General features: G+C 45.4%; 1 protein-coding gene across 1 annotated transcript; it reads left to right on the plus strand.

Moving 5' to 3' along the window:
* The first annotated feature begins 1,681 nt into the window (after positions 1-1,681).
* Positions 1,682-25,126, plus strand: LOC125441526. Its single transcript, XM_048512135.1, has 15 exons — positions 1,682-1,756; positions 3,040-3,148; positions 4,756-4,911; positions 10,626-10,859; positions 12,665-12,808; positions 14,520-14,686; positions 14,912-15,024; positions 15,663-15,781; positions 16,076-16,236; positions 16,541-16,653; positions 18,219-18,343; positions 19,660-19,875; positions 20,744-20,848; positions 23,211-23,300; positions 24,945-25,126. The coding sequence occupies exons 1-15, from the start codon at positions 1,682-1,684 to the stop codon at positions 25,091-25,093; spliced, it is 2,076 nt and encodes a 691-aa protein (XP_048368092.1). The 3' UTR covers positions 25,094-25,126.
* Positions 25,127-25,582: the final 456 nt, after the last annotated feature.

Raw genomic sequence — 25,582 nt, forward strand, 5'->3', positions numbered from 1 at the left:
GGAAGGAAGGAAGGAAGGAAGGAAGGGAGGGAGGGAGGGAGGGAGGGAGGGAGGGAGGGAGGGAGGGGTTTTTTTTAACAAGGAATTTGGTTGAATCCTGCCTGCTCATTTTGCTTTGCTGAAATATGAAATAGTTCCCCCTCTAACTGGATAACCTAAGGGGAATGTAAATGTAGCATTTTAACCCTACTCTCCAAAGTGCCACATGTTGTACCACCTACTATCATGTTGTACCCAAAATATCTTTGTTGCCCTCTAGTGACTTTTCAGAATTTGCTTTTTTTCTGTTTGTTTGTTTTCTGTATCTGCCTTAGTGAGCCTGCAGCACAGACTGCCTTGTGTTTCTCTCCAGGCTTGGCTGAAGAATGAGCTTTCTGTGAGTGTCTGGTCTGGTCTCCAGAGAAGTGTTGAAGGCTCACTGATCTGGGCCAATGGAACACCCTTAAACAAGGCTTTGAAGCGGTAGGAATTTTCCTGACAGTATGTTTGACTCTGCTTGTGTGTCACAAGGAAACTTGGGGGAAGGATATGAAGACAGTGCAAGAGTAAGCTTTGCGAGGGGATCTGATGCAATTTGAACTTCTAGCCTTATTGGGTTTGTCAGTGCCCTTGATGTGAGAAAGCTGCCAGCATGGTGAAGTGATCAAGAGTAGTGGACTAGAAGAAGAAGAGGAGGAAGAGGAAGAGGAGGAGTTTGGATTTATATCCCCCTTTCTCTCCTTTAAGGAGACTCAAAGGGGCTTACAATCTCCTTTCCCTCCCCACCCCCCAACAAACACCCTGGGAGGTGGGTGGGGCTGAGAGAGCTCCAAAGAACTGTGACTAGCCCAATTGTGACTGTCACCCAGCTGGCGTGTGTTGGAGTGCGTAGGCTAATCTAGTTCCCCAGATAAGTCTCCATAGCTCAAGTGGCAGAGCGGGGAATCAAACCCAGTTCTCCAGATTAGAGTGCACCTTCTCTTAACCACTACACCATGCTGGCTCCTGGAGAAACTGGTTTTGATTTTCTTCTCCTCCACATGAGCAGCAGACTCTTATTTATTTATTTATTTATTTATTTATTTTGTTCGATTTTTATACCGCCCCATCCCTAGGGGATATTTCTAGATTGAATGTACAACATTTAAAAACAATGTATTGAATAGCCATTTAGAAACTTCTGGCAGTAAAACTCACAATACATTTTACAATTTAAAACCCAAATCTAGGTTTAAGTTAAGGTTCAGGGCTGCAGTGTGAAGTCCAGCATCAATAGGCAAAACCCTCCCACCCACATGGTGGAGAGGGCATGATGAAGTCTCAAAGTGGTATAGTGGGAGGCTAGAGTGTGATAGAGCCAAAAGCGGAGGCCTCAGCCGAAGGCTGGGATCCTCCAAGAGAGGCCCGTGAGACATCTCTGTGTAGCACAGGCCCCATAGGAACTCTCCAAAAGTCCCACAGAATCCCAGACAGCTGGAGGAGGCGTTGGAGGCAGGGAGCCGGGCTGCCAAGGATGCAAGTCTGGCCGTGGCAGGCCAGTCAGCATTACCCGAGGGGCCAGGGACCACCAATGGCAGGTTGGCCTCCGCTGAGAGCGAAGAGAGGCGCTAGGAGACTTATGGGGTGATCACGGTCCTAGAGAATACGTTAGTCCCCAAGCCGCGTGAATAGCCTTAAAGGTCCATACTCAGCACCTTGAAAGATGATCCAGGAACTCTACTGGAAGCCAATGCAGCTGCGCAGCACTGGGTTGAATGTGCTCGAGAGGTACTGCCACGTAAGCTTAGGCGTGCTGCTGCATGGTGAACCAGTTTTAATATAGCCCGGATCAAGCGGAAAGGCCAGAAGCCGAGTTACAATAATAGTCAAGTCGGAGATGACCGTTGCATGGATCACGAGGCTAGATCAAAGCTCTCTATGGAGAGAGGAAGGGAGCCAATCTCGCTTGAGCCTGAGGAAGGAGAATGGAAAAAAGAGCAACCGAATTTGTATGGAGCCACCTGGATCTCCCATTGAAAAGTTGAATCAGAGTGGACCCCAGGCTCTGAACGGAGGGTCGAACCAATGTGGCCCCACTCCCATACCCGGCGGTTGGAGAGAAGTTCCCTCCCTCGCTGCAGCCAAGCCGAGGTCACGTCCTTGGGGTTGGGTTGCAGCCTGCTCTGGCCCACAACCAGCAGCTACACGCCTCCAAACAGTGCTGTGGAGGCGGCTGCTCCCCCTCCATCCAGCAGAGGCCAGGCTGAGTGTCATCAGGCGTGCTGGTGACAAATCGGCCCCAAAACTCCGCACCAACTGAGCAAAGAAGGGGTGCATGTAGATGTTAAGCAGCAGGGACAATAATATATATGTAATGTAATGCCCCTAGGGCACACACCACATTGTAGTGGGCACCTCCGGGAAGCCTGGTCCCCGCACCTCACTTGCTGATTCCGGCCCCGGAATCTAGATTTATTTCCCTGCTACACATGATGCCTGCTAGGTGACCCTGAGCCAGTCACAGTTCACTCTCTCAGCCCCACCTACCTCAAAGTATCTGTTGCAGGGAAAGGAGGGAAAGGGGTTTGATGCTCCTTACAAAAGAGAAAGGTTGGTTATGAATCCAAACTCCTCCTCCTCCTCTTCTTCTTTTCTGTAGACCTATTTGGCAGTAAGTCTCACTGAATTTCAAAAGAGGTGTTTTAACAGTAGCATTCTATAGGTTTCTTAGTGCTTCAAAAACACTAGTTTGACAGAACTCTTACAACAGCCATATAAATTGGGTCAGAACTATTATCCTCATTTTTCCAGCCTCTTGAGTTGCAGAGGAGATTTGACCTAAGGAGTTCCCTATTCATAGCTCAATCTTTTAGCCATTTATGGCCGTCATTGTGTGTGCACTGGATTTGCCTGGATTAGCATCCAAGTGCCAATTTACTTATTTATTTTAATTAGAAATGACACTAGCCATGTAGAACAAATTTTCCATGCTGACATTGTCCAAAAAGCAGCCTCTTTTGAGCAAAAAAAGTATGGAGCTTGGACAAAAAGACTTTTGTGTAGTTCTCCCCTTGCTGACAGGGGTCCAACCTTGCTGGTGTTGCAAATGAGGTCCCCAATATCCCTTGCAGGCAACTAGTTTCCCTTGGAGGCTTCTTTGAAAACGAAAGAATGGATAGTGGTTTGGCAAGTATCTTGTTGGAAGTTTCATTGCCAGAGGCCATTTTTTTCCACATTTTTTTTTGGTCTCCAGATTGGTAACGGTGTGTGTGTAAGCATAACTGCACCTCTCAGGGTGCTAGATTTGATCTGACATCTTCCAACTTATGTACTGTGGTTTGGCTCTGCTGCTCTCATAAAACTGTTCTGTTTTAAAATCATGGCTAATGAGAGACACTACCTGCCTGCTTGTAAGGAGAATTGGACCATAGCAGGGTCAGCTTCTGTTGTCTAAAAAAGAGATTCAAAGAGTGCCCGAGCTGTATTTTGTCCTTTGCATGATGCAGCAGTAATGTGATGTATGGTTCGTTTATCATGGATAAAGAGATGTAGCCATGTGGCAGGGCACACATTATGATACTAGGACTGGGGTGAGGGTGGGAAAGATGGTTTGTTATTCTATCGACCCTGCCTTAATCTCATTTAAAATAAGTTAGAAATGGGCTCTTGGATAGAAAAGGGACAGTGCCCAACTTCCAGAGACTTCAAGGGACACATAATGAAGGGCAGACAAGTGACCACAATTAGGGGAAGGGAGGTCTTCTGAAATCCTGTGTCAGATACTGTGTCAGTATCTTAACAGGTAAAGCTAAGCATCTCCTGCTTGCTTTGCTAGCAAAGGGAGCTGAGGTCTTGCATAGAAAGGTTTATTTTAAACAACTGGCAAAGGAGTGGAGGTCTTGTAACGAATTCTGATTTAGCAATTCAGTTCCTTCAAGGCCATTTAGTATTCAGAGACACTGTCTTATGCTCCTATGAGAAGTTCTTGGAATGTTTCCTTTATAGTAAGATTGTTGCATAAGCAACCTTAACAAGGACTGAGCAAGATTTAAGTAAAGGCAGGAGGTGAAGTGGTTGTTGTGGGTTTTCTGGGCTGTGGTCTGGTAGATCTTGTTCCTAACGTTTCACCTGCATCCATGGCTGGCATCTTCAGAGGTGTATCACAGAAGGAAGTCTGCTACACATTGTCACAGATACACCTCAGAAGATGCCAGCCACAGATGCAGGCGAAACGTTAGGAACAAGATCTACCAGACCACGGCCACACAACCCAGGAAACCCACCACAACCAGTTGAATCTGGCCGTGAAAGCCTTCAACAATACGCAGGAGATGAAGTTTCAGAACCGGGGGAGGGTGATCAGTCATAAAACAGAGTGTCTCAAAAGTATGAATGTTGGCAGGCCCACCTTCCTTCTGCTTTCTCTCCTCCTTGCTGACATCCACTCTGCTCTTTGGAGCCAGATTCATTTTCTATCAGGGTGCCTCTAACATGGTGAGCTGCATGATTGCACTGACATCTGGCTTTCTGAAGGCTGAATCGTGCCAGAGACCTCACCGCTGGATATGTCAGATGCCATGTCAGAGCGGTGAGAAGAATGGGCATCATCTACTTTGGGGCTTCCTGGCTCATTTGCTTGGTGCTGGAGTAGGTGCAGGTTGTCCCTCTGATGGGTCTTAAAGCTGGCAGGATATCTGCATCCAGCATGGCTGAGTCTTTAGCTTCACTCCAGAAGGGGACTTGTGGATGGGGATTCTTGAAATGTTCCCGTTCTACCTTGTTCCAATTTTCTTCCAGATTCATACGTGACATTCCCAGGGAAATCTTTCTACGGTGCCTGGACTGCTGATGTGACTTTTTCCTTGCTGTCAACCGCCAAGCAGCAGTGTTCCAGTCTGGGCAGAGCCTGCAACATTGTGGTCAGCTTACGCATGACTGGCCATCTTTCCTTGAGTATGGGGACAAAGCAGCTTGGCTACAGCTGGAGAGGAGGACCTGCGAGACCCACTGGCTGCTTTAATGCACATGTTAAATCCAAATGCTTCTATGGCTATTCTGGACAAGACTGCCAATCCACGTGTCCCCACTGTGAACCTGGTGTGAGCTGTAATCCATTGACGGGCCTGTGTGATGGTTTCCTGTACTACAGGGAAGCACTTGGTATGTAGGGAAGCAAATTGCAAGGGCTTTAACACAGAGCCTTGGTGAGAGGCCATCAGCTCTGTTGCTCCCTGGTGTCTGTCCTTCCTGCAAAGAGCAAGGGGCTGTGTGCATGCGTCTCTGCTGATATTAGAAGCCTTGTTCACCTGAACTGTTTCTCTGAGCAGCTGCAGGAGTATCCAGAGTAGTCCCTTAAAGAGACTGGCTCTAAGAAGACAAGTGAGCAAGCAGGGCCACTGCTTAGCATCCTTGGGCCTTGCCCATTTGGTTAGCTGTGTGAGTAGCAGTGGCACTGTTTAGCTGCAACTGCTGCTTGCTTTCTCAGATGCTCACTACACATGACAATGTCCTCATGTCTGCTGCAGAGAGACCACTGACATTTTAAAGTGCTACTGTTGTGGCATTTGTAAATCACCCTTTTAGGCTTTAACGTGACAGTGCTTCCAAGTGGTGAACACAAGGACAGTGTCATATGTGGTTTGGCCCAGACTGGGAGCAGCTAGCAATTCCCTTAGCAGAAACGAGCAAGGCGAAAACGAGGGGATGAAAACTCAACCCAACTAAATGGGATAAGTAACCAGAAGGTGAAGAAGAATGGATAATGAGCCAGTGAAAGATAGAAATTTCATAAATATTTGATCCCCTTGGCAAACCTTACTGCTGCCAACATTGAGAGGGTGCAGGCTGATACAGGTAGGTAGAATTGGCCATAGCCACTTGCTTTCATAGGAAGGCAAACAGTGGCAGGCTGCTGCAGGGAGAAGGTGAAGAGCCATGTGTTGCTGATGCTGTAAGAGGAGCAACAAACGGCTCTCCAGATGTTCATGAACTACAATTCCCATCAGCCCCAGTCAGCATGGTCAATTGGCCATGCTGGCAGGGGCTGATGGGAATTGTAGTTCATGAACATCTGGAGAGCCACAGGTTGCAGACCCCTGAGGTAGATGAACCCAAGTTTGGTAAACACACAAAATTGCTTGCCTGACACTTCTATTTACAACCTGTTGAAGAGGAAACTCCCCACACCCATGGACATTCTCCAACCCAGTTGAATTGAAAAGAAAGGCTTCATCATCCATTTCCTCGTTTGGGTCAGCTCCACTTGTAATACTAGGGAACATCATGAGCACACAATGATAGACCATAAATCTGTTTCCATCTGTTATGGACCCTTCTTCGTGTCACAGAGACCTTGACTGCTATCTTGCTGATTTCAACAACTAGGCAACAGCTTCTGCTATGTTTTTTCCATCTCTCTCAGAAGAAGGTGGATTTTTGCCTTCTAAGATAGCTGCTTTGTACCAGAATGGCTGAGGTCGGCTCCAATGGCTGTAAGCTGGTTGATAGTCTGGTAATGGCATCACTATGTCTTCAAGCCATTGTCTGGCATTTTCATAGAGTTTTGTTTCACTTTGGATGGAAGCCGTTACAATGATAATGTTTGGTCCCAAACTATTTTCTAGTATCTCCGTGGCTGGCTTCAAAAGTTTTCTTCTACCTTTTTGTAAAGCATCTCCGAAATGTGTTTGTAGAAACCATTTGAAGGCTTGGATGGCTGCCCTTCTATCCCACTAGTTTAACCTACAACCCCAGGGTCATTGCATGAGCTACTGGAGGAAGGAGTGCTGATGGAGTTTTTGGGCTTCTTTTCCTGGGAGAAGTAGTTGTGCATTTCTTCTTGGAACTTGAACACAAGACACACCGCAGCCAACCTCCCTGTAGGGGTAGAGATAGGAGGCAAGGCTTGGAGGTGCGGCATCAGAGCCCATGCTTGCCAGGAAGCTCCCTACCCCCAGCCCCCTGAGTAATTATTTACTCAGTAAATAATGCAGTGGCACTCTGCATACACTCAGAGGCATGTATTTATTATTCATTTTTAATTAGAGCATTTCCATGCCACTTTTCTCCTCAAAGGGAAGCAAAGACATTTTCAGAAATTTCCAAAATACTGTAATTTAAATAAACAAGACTGTTGACTCTCACCTAAATATGATCTGTTGACTCTCACCTAAATATGATCACATTTCTATCCCTTTGATTTCTTCTGATCAGCTTTTCTCTCTCTGGATTCTGCTTAACATTCCCTTACTTCACTTTAAATACATTCTGCTCCGGCTCCTGTTTGTCTTTCATCTCTGACTTCTCTATTCTTCCTCTTGAAGTGGTTGCTTTCTTCTGGTTCTTTGGGGCTTGCTTAACCCCGTCATTTCCCCCCCTCTGTTTCATGTCTTGTGCTTTTTCTGTTCATGCTTTTTATCTGTGGGACTTTTTTTGTTTGTCTCTTTGATGCACTCCTTTTAAAAAACTGACTCATTTATTTCAGCTAAGCTCTATCTCATCGACATATGTCTGATTCAATTGTTCCAGTTTGTTGCCTACACTTGGGTATAGTTAAGATGTGTTTTGTATGTTGTTCAGAGCCTATTTATCAGGTTTCACAACTTTTCCTTTAAAATTTTTTAAATCCCACCTTCCCTCTGCAGACTCAAGGTAAATAACTAAGCAAAAGCAGCTGGAAATACATGAAACACAACATAATAAAATAATAATAAATATGGGTACCCACCGCAAGGCCATTAACACCCCACTTCCTTTAGACCACCTCACCACCCACGTATCATTCCACATGCCTTCTCCTGGTCCTTGTGTCATTTCCATTCAGCCTGGTTGGTTCCTCATACAATGGCTCTTTCTGTCATTGCTTGAGCCTGGGTATTTTCAATCAGCTGAACTTTATTGGAACAACATGCCTAAAAAAATTCCTGCTTTCTCAGTTTTTAGGAAGGAAAGCAAGACACACTTGTCCCATGAAACCAAGCATAACTTGGGCAACCCTAATGATACATTGTATAGTATGTTTTGTACTGCAAGTCAGAGTTTTAGGATGACAGTGATTTATAAATAATTTTAATGCGCACAAATTCTTGTCTGGTAATGGCCGATCCCCTTTCTGCAGGTGTATATACTTCTCTGAAGTGTTTGCCCTTTGACAATTGGGTATATGAACATGGATTTTGTGTGTCATTGGAGTGCTACAGAAGTCAAGAAGAAGCTGATTCTATCTGCAAAAGATTCCTGGGAGCTGAAGTATGGAGGGCCAGACATCCCCTGCATGTGGTGAGAAGCCCTGTTAAAGGGTTAGGGGAGTGGCTTGTGGAGTGGGGGGATGGGTTTTGGTGGCCAGTCAGTCCCCTCACTGCTGGCCTTCTAAGGGATGGTGCAAACATTTTGGCTCTACAGAATCCCTGAATTTTGGAGAACTTTAGTGCTGCATATTTGCTTTCTCCCTCTTTATGCTGCATTTCTGTTTTTAACTAGTTTTTAACATTGCAGAGTTTTGCTATTGAATCTGATTTTCATCTGATTAATTTTTGTCGCCGTTTTGCCGAGTTTACATGCAGGTTCAAGTTTTATCATTTTAGTTTGCTGTTAATGTTTATTCTGCATGTGCGGAAGGGGCTAGCTTGACCCTCAAATTTTGCAGCGACTTTGTTTCTCTTTTAATGGGTATTGTAGTAGAACAGGGAAGGGTATACTAATTAAAAACACAGATGCGTTTGAAGTGTTTCAAAATACACTGCATTTCGTTATATACGAAGCAAGTCATTGTTGTTTTCTTCAGGTCCCAATGGGCTTTTCTGGACCTGAAAGAAGAGGCCTCGAGACAGAAGATTTCCTTTGGGCTTGCCAGCGGCCTGAAGGTAAGAACTGCTGTACTTGGAGAATGGGGCTTTTCCCAAAGCTTCATTTCTTAAAAGATGCAAGTAGCAAACTGTGGATGGAGGGATAATGGCTGACATGGGTCTTTGAACACAAGGCTTTTTAATATAATTGCTTTAAGATATGACTCTATCACTGCAGTAGACAGTGTGCTCATCTGCATTGCAAAGGTTCCTCTTCTTTTTTAAAAAACTGACAATGATCAACCGTTGAATAGTGTGGGTAGAGGTTCTCTTCAATTTGAGGGTCAAGCTAGCCCCTTCCGCACATGCAGAATAATGCACTTTCAATCCACTTTCAGCGCACTTTGCAGCTGTGCGGAATTGCAAACAATTGTGAAAGTGGATTGAAAGTGCATTATTCTGCATGTGCGGAAGGGGCCATAGATGAGGCAGGAGGATCCACATGATACTATCCACCTGTCCTATTTTCTGTTGATTGAAGTAGGTGGGCTTGATTTGAATTGAAAGTGAAACTCACTATGGAGAGCAGCCTCACGTCACTGTACTCTGGCACTTTAAGTGTTTTTCTCCTCAGCCTGTCTCTGATTCTGAAAATGAACCAGACTGGGAGGCAAATTCTTATGAAGTCAAGCATAGGGAGAGTTTAGCTCCCCTCACCCAAGGATTTTGTTTCAGCTAAAAATAGACCTCACTATCATTTGCTTTTTCCCATGCATGGAGGATGCATGACTGTCATAGCTAATTTATTTATTCACGCATTCATTCATCCATTTGTAGTTTGCCTTTCTCACCTAGACTCTGCAGATTACACAATTAAAAACAATGCAAGAAGAGGCGCATCATACACACAACAAGAAGCTGGATGATAAAATGAGAGAACAGTGCAATAGAAAAAGTATAATATTTACGATAAGCAATGAAAACTTCCTAAAATTTCACAGATACTGTGAACCTATTCCCTTCATTAAAATATCCTTACATTAAAATATCCTACTGAACAATTCTGTTTTAGGTAAATCTAGATGTGACATTTGCCATGTGTTTTCTGGGGACTGGTAGCTATGCACTACCTATCCTACATGTGAGCTCCCAAAGGCACCTGGTGGGCCACTGCGAGTAGCAGAGAGCTGGACTAGATGGACTTTGGTCTGATCCAGCTGGCTTGTTCTTATGTTCTTATGTTCTTATGACCTTCTGGTCTCTGTGGTGAACACCCTGAAGAAGGCCATGGGTTGGACTATGGTTGGAATTGTAACCACACATTGGGTTTTGCTTTAAGCTTAGGTTCTGTTACTTTAGTTAGGCTAACTATTCCTTCCCCCCATCACAGCACGGGGGCAGGAGAAGCTTCTGCTGCTCCCTCTACTGTTTTCTTAACTTGAAAAATTAGACGAATGTTATTTGCATATTGCCCCTCTACTGATCTGGCACTTGCAGCTGTGATAAATAATGCCCTTCTTAGTGAAGTTTTGGGTCAGGAAAATGGCACCCAGGAGAGGCAGGAGCCTCTCCTCCTGTGTTGCAGAATCAGGACTCTGCATTTAGATGGTGTTCTCCGCCGGGACTAGCAGCTGGTATATGGCTGCCAGTCCCTGCAGAGAACATGTGAAAAGTGTTACATCTAATTCAGCCCTCACATTGTAAGTCCGGCGGACAATGACACTTTGTGTCATTCTGGAGAAGTGAGATGGCCCCGTGATCTTGTGGCATTCCTGGAAGTGGTCCATTAGATTTCTGTGCCCAAATTGTATTTTTGGCACTTTCTATAAAATCGGGCAGATTTCTGTTGCTTTGTTTTGGGGGGATTGTTTGTTTTTCTGACAGTGTCACCACTTGCAGATGTGGAGCTACCATCATTCAAGGAGAAGCTGCTCATTTCCCTCCAGGATGCTCCTTCACCACAGAGGCGTGCATCCCTGCAGGAAGCTAAAGACGCCTGCTACTTGCAGAAGGAGCGCTGCACTGGGGTGCTGAGCTTGCATGGTGCCTACTACTTGGTGGCAGGGACAGTGCTGGTTGACTCCCCTGGCTCAGGTGCCATCCTCTATGTAAAGTCAGGTCAGTGACTCTTTGGGGTAGGAGCAGGGGGGCCAGGGGGCACAAGAAAGGTTGGTGGTTGTCTCATTTCTTCTTATATTCAAAGTTATCCCAGAGCTTTGGGGCTCTTTTCCTAGAAGTGCCAGTGATGAAGATGAAACCCACACTATGGGGATCAAAAGTGCTCAAATTATTGTCAACAGTGAAGGCAGAACTAAACATAACAGCCATTGCAAGGCTGTCACATAACAGATGTGATTGTCTCCACTCCCACAGCCACTGAAATGAAGAGGGGTGTAGGAAAATAAGTCTCCAGTCCCTTCCATTGTGAAGATGTGCCTTCAGGGAAGGAATTAGAGAGAGAATTCAGTGGAGAATTCTTGCAACTTACCATTACAACAGTATTATCACTGTGATGATATTGTGGGATCATTTAAAAAACAACAACAAAGCCCACTAATAGCAGGGTGAGTGGACAGAATCAGGGGGAATGGCTGCTATATGGGCAGGAAAATCAAAAATTTCCCACCAACAGCAGCCATCCAGACTTTACTGTCATCTTTTACTAAAGTTCAGCACAAAGCAAGTTTGAATAAGATTGGGGGGAAAAACAAATGAAAACCCTTGATGGTGCACAAGTGCACCACAATACTGTGGGGAAGCAGGGGAAAAACCCACATTCCAACAGCATTGAACTTGGGGCAGATAACCTGTGTTGAAATGGTCTACATCATGCATTGTCTGTCATTAAATGGGAATTGATGCAGCATTGTGGCTGAAAAAATTGACCTGAGAGATCCTAAGTCCAAATCTCATCTCTGCGATGAACTCACCAGGTTCGTAGGTTCGTTTGTTCGTTCGTTCGTTCATTCATTCCCTTTATTAGGTATAGGATAAAACAACAATCAGACTAACATTGACAACAATAAAAGGTTATTAGGTGATCAACATGAGTGTACAGTTGTTGATAAAGCTGTTGCCAAAAACTTTGCTACGCCTGCAGTTCTTTTAGTGCAGCAGTCATTCAAAAGCAGACGTAGCTCGGTCAGAAGTGGCAAGACACGAATTAAAGTGAGGTTCAATGTAGAGACTCCTGAGTTCTGTGTGGCGAGAACAATACAAGAGTATATGAGCAGTTGTTTCTACTTGGTTGGCCGAACATTGGCAAGTTCTTGCTCGTAATGGGACCTGCACACAGTGAACTGCAGAGGGGAGGACATTTAGACGAGCTTGCATCAAGAAGCGTCTCAGAACTCACCAGGTAGTCTTAGTTCAGCCACTCCCCCCTCCCCCCCACAATATCTGCAGTGTGGGGTAATAATACTGGCCTGTTTTACAGATAGGGTTTGCCAGGTCTGGGTTGGGAAATACCTGGAGATTTAGTGGATGAAACTTGATGAGGGTGGAGTTTGTGCGAGCTGACCTTCCAAAGCAATCACTTCCTCCTGGTGAACTGATCTCTGTGGCCTGGAAAAATGTTTTAATAGCAGGAGATCTCCAGCTGTCCCTTCGAGGCTGGCAACTCTGCTTACAGAGCTGTTGTGAGGATTCCGACAGGATAATGGGCGTGTGAAGAACTTTGAAAAATGACAGCTCTGTAGAAATTATTGGTAATATATGTGTGGATAAAAAACATTTCAAGTTCTCCAAGACTTCAGCAATCTGCAGACTGTGGGACTTTCCTTCGTTCCCAACATTTCCTTCCTTCTTTTCTCCCCCTACCCCACCCCCTTTTATGGTGTGCATTGTATGTATATGACTCTTCAAATGATAGTGTACGGCAAAAGAGGCAGCTCCAAGCCCCCAATATGTTTCTGTGTTTACAGCCTGCTCTGCTGGCTTCTGTGGAGACAAATGCCAGAAACGTTGCCCTCCTATTTGCTTGAGCGGACGGACCCATAACCCCTTGACAGGTCAATGTGACGGCCTTCTGAGTTGCACACGTCAGTTCAGCCCCTCTTGTCTTCATGGTAAGGAGCTTGTGCTCTTGGGTGGCAACTGTTGGAGCACAAGCAACATCAAAGAAAGGCCCCATGAAGTCACTGCCAATAGGCCTGGGTGCAACTCTGATGAAAATAGGGGGTGTGGGGAGACATAGATTGGGATGGAGAGACAGGAACTAGGTAAAGGGATGAGGCTGTCCCAAGACTTATTCCCACATTCATGCAAGCTTCAGTGTGGATCGGCCTTTGTTTATAGCAAGAGTGGTTGATTTAAATAGTCTCAGTGGGCCACTGAATTCTCCAGACTTTAGCTGAGGGGCTGAAGCATGTGGGTGTCTCATGGATGACATAGCTGTGTAGTGAAGTTGACATCTTCTTGAAGTAAGAGGAGTACAAAGACTTGGCTGGTAAAAAGATGTTGTTTGTGGTGACTGAGGGACCCTGTTTAGGTTAGAAGGTGGCATGGAAATGTTTTAAATAAACACTTCAGGAACAATGCGCCTGAAAGGCCATTTTCTTTTCAGAATGTATCTCATGTAGCAATACCATTACACTCATTATGAAAGAATCACAAAGATTCACTGATTCTTTCCTAGTGGAACTAAGGAAAATGTTTTAGCAAATCCAGATTCAAGGTTTTGGCGCTTACCTTTAAAGCCCTAAACAGTCTGAGGCCATCTTATCTACGAGACAGCCTCTCCCCACATGTCCACCAACGGGGATTACATTCAGCAAACAATAACTTGCTGGTAGTCCCTCACCCAAAAGAGATCTGGCAAATGTTGACCAGGGCCAGGGCTTTTTCAGCCCTGGCCCCTGCCTGGTGGAACACTCTGTCTCATGAGACCAGAGCCATGCAGATCCTAATGCAGTTGGGAAATGTTTTTTTTATAATTTAATGGTTTTAATTCTGATTTTATATATTGTAACCCACAAGGGAAAGGGTGGCCAGGAAGGAAGGAAGGAAGGAAGGAGGAAGGAAGGAAGGGAGGGAGGGAGGGAGGGAGGGAGGGAGGGAGGGAGGGAGGGATGCAGTGGTGGGATCCAAAAATGTTAGGAACAGGTTCCCATGGTGGTGGGATTCAAACTGTGGCGTAGCGCCAATGGGGCTGGGCGGGGCACGATGGGGCGTGGCCGGGCATTCCAGGGGCAGGGCATTCCTGGGCGGGGCTGTGGCAAGGACGCAGCCACTGCGCCGGTCCTTGGGCGGGAAACGAATGCACGCAGGCTCAGGCTGCCACTCATGCCGGTGCACCTCCTGCTAGACTGCTTCCAGTTATGCGCGCTACTGCTGAGAGGAGGGGCGTAACGAAGGCAAAAATCACGTGGCAAAATCACCCATTAGTAACCCCCTCTCGGCACACACAAATAATTAGTAACCTACTCTCGGGAACCTGTGAGAACCTGCTGGATCCCACCTCTGGATGGATGGATGGATGGATGGATGGATGGATGGATGGATGGATGGATGGATGGATGGATGGATGGATGGATGGATGGATGGATGGATGGATGGATGGATGGATGGATGGATGGATGGATGGATGGGCAGGAACCTACCTGGAAGTTACTTAAAGGGGCTTTAGAAGGGAGCTGGATCCCACCCATGGGCTGCAAGTTAACCACCCTTGGCCTAGAGATTTTGTGTGAGAGAGGGGCCAGAAGAGTAAAATAAAAACCGTTGGACCTGCAGGACTGAATCTGTTCCCCTACCCTTCCTTTCATATTGCTTTCTCAGGCCTGGTGAACTCAAGATGTCCTCACAATCCTGGCTGGTGGTTCTGGGATGGACACTGCTATTATGTGGAAGAACACAGTAGCGAAAGCTGGCAGGGGGCCAAAGCAGCTTGTGACGCACATGGCAAGCATGTGGGCTTGCTGACTCTCACCAGTGCCAAGGAAAAGGCATGAAGATGGAGGCGGGTGGTGGCAGTCATTGGATTCCCCTGCAGAGAAGCTGCCAGTCAGAGGGGGCAATATTGAACTAAATGACCAAAAAATTTAAGGCACATCGTATGCTTCTCCTATTCCCCCACGTGCTGGACAGTAACTGCAGCTTCCCCTGTCTGGGCTGCAAATTATCGGTGTTCTTTACATCTCAGTCATGTAAGCTTCTTTCCTTCCCTGCAGGGCTGGATAATGAACATGGTGCAGAAGGAGAGCTGGATAGGGCTGAATGATGCGGACAAAGATGGGACATGGACATGGGCCGAGGGCCAGGATGCTGATTTATCTCCTTCCTGGTAGGTATACTTTTGTGTTATGTAGCTGTCTTCAGTTGTGGACAGACACCATTGTTGGCCTTCAAAGACAAGGGAGACAGGCAGGTTGTTTTCTGTGCAGTGGAACCTGAAGTATTTCTCCAGAGAACATGAGACAGCTTTGCCTGAACCAGACAACTGGTCTGTTTAGCAACCTGACTGACAGAAGCTCTCCAGAGCCTCAGGAAGAGCTCTGTACCAGGTCTACCAACCAGGTCCTTTAACTAGATTCATTTGAAACCCTCTGTGTACAAAATGTAAGTTTCTACCACTGAGCTATGGCCCCTCCTGACACAGTGCTCTTTTTCTTGGTTAGCTTATTCAGGTATTCCCTCAAAGAACTTCGATGTTTGTCCCACTTGAAATTCTTCTTTTGCATCATCATAAAAAGCACTTACTGTCCGCAAAGATGGTGGGGCAGCAAGCAAATCCAGGTGTCAGTTAAGAATTTGCAAGACTCAGTGCTTCCTCTTGATCCCCTCCCCGCTCTCAATTTCGGAATCCCTTGCCTTCCTCTCTATGTCCAGAACTGAAGGTTTGATTCTATGGCACCTGCCAAGCAAATATTAGTTCCTTCTCATCCCAAACCATGTGCAACCTTCTTTTGCTTCCCCCATTAGGCTGACTGATGTGCAGCTTATTTCTGGTGGCTGTCTTGGAATTGGGCCGCAGGGGGAGCAAAATTTGGCTGTGTCCTCTTGCTCAGAACTGAAGCCGTGGATCTGCAAAGCAGCTGTGGGTAAGTGCTGTTTCTGTGGTTTCAGGGGGAAGAAACACCACAGTCTGAGTCCAGCAGATCTCCCCATGCAGCTGCAACTGGTGAGGTCAACAGGAAGCATTTCTGGCCAGGAAATCTATCAGCAAGGAGTTATGAAATGGGTCTTTTGGTGCATGATTTCTGGATTAGCTCAAAATGGATTTGGAGAATTAGGAAGCCAAAAAAAAAAAAAGCTGACTTGGTGTCTCCCCAAGTAATTTTGTTTCATGTTCTTTCTGGTCAATGAAAAAAATGTCAGTTTTCTCTCTGGCACAGCACCCCAGAGTTCCTGTCCTACAGAGCCTGGATGGAGATCCTGGAATGACAGTTGCTATTTCTGGGATTCTTCCTTGGTCAGTGGGTGGCATGAGGCACTACAAGTCTGTCAGAGGTTCCGAAAGACAGAACTGCTGTACCTGACCTCACTTCAGGAGAAGGTATGATCTCAGGTGTCGAGAGTCTGCAGAATGAAGAGCTAGGCATCTTGGAATTTCTAGTGACTTCTGACCCAGGGGAATTGGTTGTGGGGCAACAGGCTGTTGGCTGCCTAGCTGTATGCATAGAGGCCACCTTCCAAAGGAGTCATTTTTTATCCGAGGAACTGATATCAGTAGTCTGGAGATCAGATGTAATTCCAGGAGATCTGTAGGCCACATGCAGGGGTTGACAAACTTTAAAAGCTGCAGTAAATGCAGCCCTACTTTATTTTACACAAAGGGTGAAATTCTAATGTTGTTCCAGGAATGGATCAGTTCAAACTTTGAGGGATCTTTCTGGACGGGCTTGAATGATCTGAAGGATGAATCTGTCTTTCGATGGACAACGCAGGAACCCCTTAACCAACCACTGGCAATGTGAGCATCCAAATAGCTAATACTGCATTCAAATGTCACAAACAAACTGCAGTTTATGATGATCTCAAACCTTGGGTTCCAACCCTCCTTTTCCTTTCCTGCTTCTGTCAGCCCTTTGTGTGGGGAGAAGATGGAAGACTGCCTCATTTAGGAATAACTAACTGTGAAACTCAAGTAACTAACACCAAATACTGTTGCCTCATCCTGACAGAATGCTGCAATTCTGGTAATCAGGCCTGCATTGCACGTTATAAGTTTCCTGATTAAGTAGAGTGAACTCCTGAGCAAATGATGATAATTTCTTTGTGTAGCACTAAAAATAAACACGTCACACAAAAAAATTAGAAAAGGACTAGTCCTGACATACAGAGTGTAATAATCTAAAGCAGCCTTCCTTAATCTTTTGATAGTTTTCTCCCTTTCAATTAAAATTGGAGGCTTGCTTTGTTTTTACAATTTTTTTTGAAAGTATGACAAAGTAAGAATTGACTTTATATTTTTTCATGAGGCATTGTTCTAGGGCACATTTCCTGATTGGAATGAAACTGGCATTCATGCAGAGATGTAACAGGCAACCTCCTTTAAGGGCTAATAATTCTCCTGGATTTTCATGGTGGAATTATTTGGTTGCACATGATTCAGAAACAGGACAGAACCATCTGCTCCCAGCAGGAACGGATTGAAAGGAAACAAGTGTAGAACAGCAAATTATGCAGAGGTACAACAGTCAGCCTTTATGGCTGGGTACTCGGATTCCAAGCATTGACTTAATGCTTAGCATGCCCAGGAACAGAGTCAGAATGAGGGCTAAACAACATGTTTGTGTTTTTAAAGAGTTGTGTTCCCACTGCAGCTGCAGGAAATGGCTTTTAAAAAAGAGCTCAGAACACAGCTGCAGGGTGGGGGGTGCCTTTCTTCAGGCTTTTCCCCCACCCTGAAACAGCTTTGGAGGGCAGTTATTTCCTGAAGTTCTGTTCAACATGCACAGAATACTCCATGTGGAACAGTAAAAATGAGGAAATAATTCCTCCCCCAAGCATTGTTTCCATACAGCAGGAACTCTTCTTCCCCTGTGCTGATGTTTTGAGCATGCTTTGAGCTCTTCTTTATTTTTTAAAAACTATCTCTCTCAAGGGGTGTGTGGCTGTGGGAAACCTAAGCTGAGTCAAGGAACCCAGATCCAACTCTTTAAAAACACAAATGTGTAGTTTGGCCGTGATTTAGTGACTGGAACAGTGTGATAAAGAGGTATGACAGAAAAGGAGACATTTATCTGCAACAAATATTTGAGTATGTTGCATGCATATTGGATTCTTGCACACCAGCACACTGACCACAAAGACTTGCAGTGTATTCTGTGGGGAGAGGAAGGGAAAGGAGCTTGTAAGCCACTTTGAGTTTCCTTACAGGAGAGAAAGGTGGGATATAAATCCAAACTCCCCCCCCCTCCTCCTCCTCCTCCTCCTCCTCTCCACTAAGGGGTGTTGCTATATATGTTGTGGCTCTCCTTTCCAACCTTGGATTACAGATGTCCCTCCTTCCTTTTTCCTGTTGTGGTGAAAAAGGTACTTGCATGATGACATGGCAGATGGTGGCCTGAAGGATTGTGTGTGGTTTGACACAGGGACCGGATTTCTAATTGATGCCAGTTGCAAGGAGAAAAAACCTTTCCTCTGCAAATGTAGTGAAAGTAAGTGCCTCAGTTGTTCATGAGTGGATGAGTGGCTGAACCTGCTGCCATGTGAGGAACCCTTGCTTTATCCATAGCCCATTTCCCTATCAACTTCTGCATCACAGCATCTGTAACAGAGCAGTGAAAAGCCCAGGTTCCAAGAAGACATATTGTTGTTTGACTCTTGGGGCATATTCTGACACCATTTTGCCAGTTGTGGGCTAACTAGTGAGCAATAGGGTTTCCATCTAGGAGCCAGATTCAGTCTTAATAGGGTTCCTTGCTTGGGTGAAGCTAAGACCCAGTAAGGACTGTATTGCATCTCATATTTATGACGGTTGATGGAAGGTCCTAGACCAGTCCCCATAAAAGCTGGTTGTCAAGGTAGACTAGGGCCCCTTCCGCACAAGCAAAATAATGCGTTTTCAAACCACTTTCACAATGGTTTGCAAGTGGATTTTGCCATTCCGCACAGCTTCAAAGAGCACTGAAAGCAGTTTGAAAGTGCATTATTCTGCATGTGCGGAATGAGTCTAAGAGACCTTTTCACTTCCATCTGACCAGGAGGCAGCTAGATAAGCAACAGCCCAGGATGGTTTGCACCAGTTTTCTAGACTGTGTGCCTCATTCAGAGGGCAGAAGGCATTGTTGGGACTGTGCAAGAATTCCACTGGGTTCAACCAGTCAAAATATGAGTTTCAGAATGGATGGGAATACTTTGTCCTATGCTTGCAAGAAAAAAAATTGATTTGAATCAGAAAGGGGTGATTTTTTTTTCATTTTGGCCATGTCAGTAAAAATTCTGAAGGCATGCTATGAAATCCAGAGAGGAAAAAATCTCTTGGAGAAAACCAAGAACCTTTTCTCAGACCCAGGCGGTATCAGATCAGTAAAAGAACAGCTTGATATTCTGTGCTCGTTAGCATTCTTGCAATTTACAGCTGCATGGTTAGCCCCCTTGAGTGAAAGGAGATAAGTTAGGATATAAATATTTAAAATGAATAATAAGTAACATTACTGTTATTGTTGTTAGTACTAACTAGAAAAATGCCTCCTTCCTCCAAATGGTGTGGAAGCGTATGGATTAATTATTCCTGCTGTCTCTTGCTTCCATTATGCCCACTTCCATTTTTGACTGTTGCTAAATTTAACAGGGTAGCTCTTCCCTGCTCTCCATAAGTGAGTTGGTTGCTAGGCATGCAGATGGGTCTGAGAGGTGGGTAAAGGAATTGACTTTAACTATTAGCAGCCCAGAAAGCAGGTTAAACCCATGTAACTTGAACTGGCTGTTGTGATGCTTTTATAGTGTTCTCCTGTGGTTTTGTCTTTCCTAGCCACAGACTGGTTTGATAAGCAGTCTGGCCGTGGAGCGGCAGGTGACCTGGATTTACTGTACCCATCCATGGAGAACCTGGAACAGGCAAAACAGGAGTGCCTGCTGGAACGCAGCGTGTGTGTTGCTGTCCTCCAGACAGACAAAGGATTCTATTTGATCAGCTCGATGGAGGATATTATCTCCAAACCAGGCTCAACTCTCTACACCTTGTCCAGTATGTAGATTTGGGGGAATGAAGGAGAGATGAATGGGCAGTCTCTCCTTTTTCTTGAGTGTGCACAGCTACTAACCATGATGGTTCGATGTAGATTCCATTTGAAGTGGTGAAATATTTCTGCATAAAGGCTGCTGGAGACTAGCAGGGTGATAGAGGGGAAGGTTGCTGCCTTCATTTGAGAGAAAGGCACCACTGGGATAAAATTCCAATTTGACCCTGTCCTGGGATTCATGAAGTAGTAATAAAGAGTGCCCAAATATGTTCAAAGTGCATTCTTTTCACCAACGAATAACAGTACACTAATCCCAGACATTTTGAATTAGCCAGGTGCCAACTCCCATGAAGACTAGAACCAAACTTCTTCAAATCTGGAACGACACACCTGAAACTAAAGATCCCACCTTTTTAGTAGAGCTACTCTTAATTCTGCAGGCTTCCATAAATTAAGGAAACAAAGTTTCCTCCTGCACTACACCAGTCACTGGTGAAAAATTCATTTGCTGGATTTCTGTCTGCCAAACTGCTGCTAAATGCAGAGGAGCTTGTAAAAAAAAGTTGACAACACCACTTATTTTGTTGGGCAGCATAAAAAGATGCAGCAAATGATTAATTTTTGTTGCTTTTCTCTGCTACCTTGTAAGACCCCCTTAAACCTTATTGGCTGCCCTGAACTTCTCCCGATGGACTGTAAGCCATGTTAGAATAGATCAAGATGGCTGCTATTTGTGAGCATTCTATTGGTAGCTACAACCAGGCTAGCTAGCTCCAGAAATTGTGGTGTGGAAAACAAGAGGTAATGTTGTTTCTTCTTATGCGGGTGCTCTGAAGGTTCACAAACTTGTTCTCTTCCTCCATCTTCTCGCAGTTTGTGCAAAAGGCTTTAGTGGCCCACACTGCCAGAAGGCTTTAATGCATCCCCAACGTCCAGCTTGCGATTGCAGTGGCAGATTCCAGACAACAGCCAAAGAAGGCAAGAAGGGGAAAGAGAAAGACAGCAAGCAGATGGAAGGCAGGCTGGTTTGGGGGAGGGGGCATCAGCACCACAGTATTGGAGTCTATTTTGCAGCCCATCAGGAACTCAGTAAACTTCCTGGTTTTGCTGCCAGTCCAGGACTGCAATGTATGCGTGTATGATGGGCTGCAAGTTGTGCCAGCCAAGGCATAATAGCTGTAACAAGAAGCATGCATCTGTGTCAGATTTGGGGGTGCTTCTGTGGCTCTTTCAAGCAGAAACCTCTGTGCACAACTCATAGAATTGATAACTGTCAGGAAATTTCTGGAAATTTGGGGGTGGAGCTTGGGGAGGGGACTCAGCAAGGGTGTGATGATATAGAATCTACTCTCAAAATCTGCCATTTCTTCTGGGGGGAAGAAGATCAATTGTTAAATTGGCACATCCAAGTCCCACCAAAACCTTGTCCATTGAGCTAGCTAGATATTTTCTCTAGCTTGCCTAAAGGATTGCCTCTAGCTTACCTAAAGGATTTTTACTTTTCACTCACCTAGAGGGCATATCCACATTATACCAGTTTATATGTTTTACAGGGGTTTCAGTCTCCCTCAAAGGCCCCTTCCGCACATGCAAAATACTGCACTTTCAATCCACTTTCAGTGCACTTGGAAGCTGAATTTTACTGTGCAAAATAGCAACATCCACTTTCAAACAATTGTGAAAGTGGATTGAATGTGCATTATTCTGCATGTGCGGAAGGGGCCAAAGTATCCTGGGAGAAACAATTAGATGAGGTTTGCTATGAATTTCAGAGATCCCTTTAGCTGTACTTTGTAGAACCTCAGTTCCAAAAGTTATTTGTTGTGCCTCCTGGGCTACGTTAAGTATTTTCTTAAGGGACTGTATAATTTGTATTCTCCCAGTTCCCCATCGATCCCTCAGTGGAACTTATCTTTAGTGCTATTGGCATTAATCCAAAAACCTTTTGAGGCCATGATTATGTGTGATTTCTCTTTGTTTCTTTTAAGATGGCCTTTCTAGTGGCTCTAGTGTCAGCTAAAGAGTGAGCAAAGTCTGACTTTACTTGAGTTAAATTCCACACTGACAAGATGGCAGCTAGGCCAAGTCTAGCATTCTTTCCTAAGGTGGTGTGATTGCCTTTCCTGACATTTCCCCCCTCCCATCTCCCCATCTACTGATGGGAAGTGTGCCTTCCATTCATTGGATGTTCCTATTGGATGGGCTTCCCTATTTTACTTACAAAGAACACAGGAATTCCACAAAGATCAACAATTGCTTGGTAGGGTCCCTTCAGCTCAGCCAATATCATGGTGGGCGGTGTCTGCCATAAAACGTGTACCAGATCCAGGAGTCAGGACTCTTTGCCCTTTTCCTGTAAACTCTCACTCCATCAGGGCATCAGCATCTTCTGCTGACCTCCTTGGTAAAGTCTCCATCACTGATGTCTGCAAAGCTGCTGCTGGGTCACATGACCTTTGTGAATCACTATTCAATAGTCTTCAATTCCAGGAGTGAGACTGCAGCGATTTAGTTGTTATTCCACTAGATGGCCTGCACCCTCCTCCATTCTATCAGGTGAACTCCCTATTTTCCCATGTGGAACCGTACAGAAGCCACAATGATGAGAATGGGGCTGTATCTTAACTGTAATCAAGTGGTCTTCTAAGCAGGCACCCCCCCCCCCTCTCTTTTCCCCCTGCCGTGGGCTGCTTTTGGTGCTTACATTGCTCTAGGCTCCATGGCAGCAAGGAAGGAACACTGTGCCTCCCCTAGTCATTTGTCTTGAAATTCTTTGGTTATTTACATAATGCATTAAAAAGCATAGGAATTGAGGTTGGAAAAGCCAGCCAAATAGGGGAGGAGTGTTCTCTGTGCACTTTAAAAATCGCTAGACTTTTTTGTCTAAAGTTCTTCTAGACAAAATTATTTTGTCTAGAAGAACTTTAGACAAAAGTTCTAAACTTTCTAGACAACTTTCTAGAACTTTCTAGACCAAACCTCCAAGCAGGCCTGCATTGCATGTGCACACTCATGCTTGTCCGCATAGACCAGTTGATGAACAACATTACTGGTAAGTGCAACCCCATTTTCCCTGGAGTGAGGGGTATACTTACACCAATTTACAGCTGTTCAGGAATGCCCTAGTGCAGGACTATTGGCCATGCTGGCAGGGGCTGATGGGAATTGGCCATGCTGGCAGGGGCTGATGGGAATTGTAGTCCATGAACATCTGGAGAGCCACAGGTTGCAGACCTCTGCGGGCCTAGTGATTATAGGCAGAGAGTGAGGCAAACTTAAATGGGAAATGTTGAGGCCTTCAGGCTGCAGATAAGTGATTGTGTGGTATTTCTTGATGCAGTTTGTGGCATCCTAGTACAGAGCTGTGTGGATGACTGCCGCCGTATGACAACCTGGAAAAATTGCTCGCTCTGTTTGCCTGCCTGCACAGGTGAGCAGTTAACCTCCCATAAGTAAATTGGACTGAGAGCATACGGGTGGATTCCTGCTCCCTGCCTTCTCTGTTTGCTCTCTGAGCTTGATTTTCTTGTTCCTTAAATAGCGAGGCTCTTAAAAACCATGTCCCAGTAACCTGGCATGTTACATGATAAACTTTGCAGATCACAATAAAATGTTGTGCTGGATTGCCACTTCTCTACAAGCTGATTAAATAAACTTTGCAGAACTCAAGTTACCCAGTCAGTATAGAGTTGTTTAAAAAAACCTTAGCTTCTTGGCATTTAAAGAAGTAGTTTAAGCCTTATCCACTGAATAGCTCTGCTCTGAAATCTTGCAAACAGACCTTTCAAGAATTTTAGCCCTGAGCTGGCCAGTTAAGCAGGAAATATATGTATTTGTAATTCGACTACTAATTTCAGTTTGATCTAAATGGATGCAAGTAGTAAAATGTCCAGTGGCTGCCTAGGATCTTCTGGGATCAGCCTGGGAAGGGAACTTTGTCAGGTGGAGGAGCTGATCAGCCCAATCTTGCAGGTGCTTACACCTACTTTTGCACAGAAGCAAACACTATGGCAAGGTGTGCTTATGTGGTTCCAGTCCTTTCCCAGTTTATGTTTTACAGTTGCAGCAGTGAAGGTGGGTCAAGGGGGAGAGGATATATACAATCCTGATGATTTGGATAAAGCGCTGAAGGTCTCAAACCAGGAATCCTTGTAGCTAGACACAGATAGCTTGCTCTAGCAGCACTTCTGCAGATGGCTGGGGGGTGCCATTACAGCTTCCAGCTCAGCAGGCATAAAGTGATATAAGGTGCCAATATGGTTTGCCCAGATCCTATAAAGTCTTCTGGTTTGAGCAGTTTGTCACTCAAGTACAAGCTGAGCTGCTTTTAGATTTCCCATCTCACTCACCTGTTGACCGATGCAATTGTATTGGTACCCCTGCCACATCACTCTTTTCTGCCCACATGCAATGTCTTGCCATGTGCCCTTGGGCAGTCTTGCTGTGCAGTTTTTTCTTCTTTTAGCAGTGAAATGCTGCACGTTATCCTAGTACACAAGGCCCTTGCACCGGCTCTTGTTCACTCACCTCACACAGCAGACCTTGGTCTATGTCCAACTATCCATGGAGTTTGCAGATCAAAAGTTTCCCCTTCTGTTGTAGCCCACTGTACCTCCCCCATTTGCTTCTGGGAGATCACCAGACCCTTAATAGACCCACTTGAGCTGTAAAGGCTTATCTGGTGAACCAGATTAGCTTGTTCACTCCAACACATGCCAGCTGAGTGACCTTGAGCTAGTCATAGTTCTTTGGAGCTCTCTCAGCCCCACCCACCTCATAGGGTGTTTGTTGTTGGTGGGGGGGGGGGGCAGATTGTAAGTCCCTTTGAGTCTCCTTAGAGGAGAGAAAAGAGAGATATAAATCCAAACTACTCTTCCTCCTCCCCCTCCTCCTTTCCCTCCTCCCCCTTCTTCAAGAACAGCATAGGGTAGGTAGTAGAGGGGATCAGTGGAAACCACCCCCCTCCTCCAAATGGAAATGCCACAACACAGGCAAGCTGACCATCCGAATTTTGAAATGAATAGACAGGCAACCTGCAAATCCTCTCATTGTTTTTCTATTCCTTGCCATCCAGAGGCCAGCCTGAAGAATCTGGACCCCGAGGAACTTGCTCTCATAACAATGATTCAGTTCAGAGCGTCGCAGTCGCTCAACCTCACCACAGAAGATGAAAGGGACAGAGAAAACTCATCCAACATCATCTATGACCCCAGATACCCATGACAGTCCTCCTTCTGTGAAAGAAACTGAGTGAAATAAAAGATAACAAAACATTTTGGGAGTGTTCCTGTGTACCTTGCCTAAGATCACATTTCATGTGTGTTTTTGCTTTGAGTATTCCCCAGCAGACAAACGGCAAATCAGGGAAGAGACAGGCAGAGCAAATGCAAAGCAGTGAGGCTGCTCTGGGCACACCCTCACTGTATTCACTCCAGATGTACTTTTTCATGCCCACTGTTGAGCTCTGGAAGGGGGAAAAAAACGCTTCTGCAGCTTTTAAGCAGAGGCCAGCAGTGCAAGGCACTGACTAGCGGCCCGCTCTGTGACATCGCCAAGAAACCTCCCCAATCTCTTGAACAATAAAAATAAATCAATAAGCCAAGCCTGCTGCTTGTTTAAGGGGGACCATCTGTGAGCTCTCCACTGATTATTGTCTGTCTTCTCTGTATCTTAATGCTGCCAGTGGACCCCTTTGGAATGGTGACTGAGGGT

The sequence above is a fragment of the Sphaerodactylus townsendi genome, linkage group LG12 (genome assembly GCF_021028975.2).
Source record: "Sphaerodactylus townsendi isolate TG3544 linkage group LG12, MPM_Stown_v2.3, whole genome shotgun sequence".
In the NCBI taxonomy this organism is placed as follows: domain Eukaryota; kingdom Metazoa; phylum Chordata; class Lepidosauria; order Squamata; family Sphaerodactylidae; genus Sphaerodactylus; species Sphaerodactylus townsendi.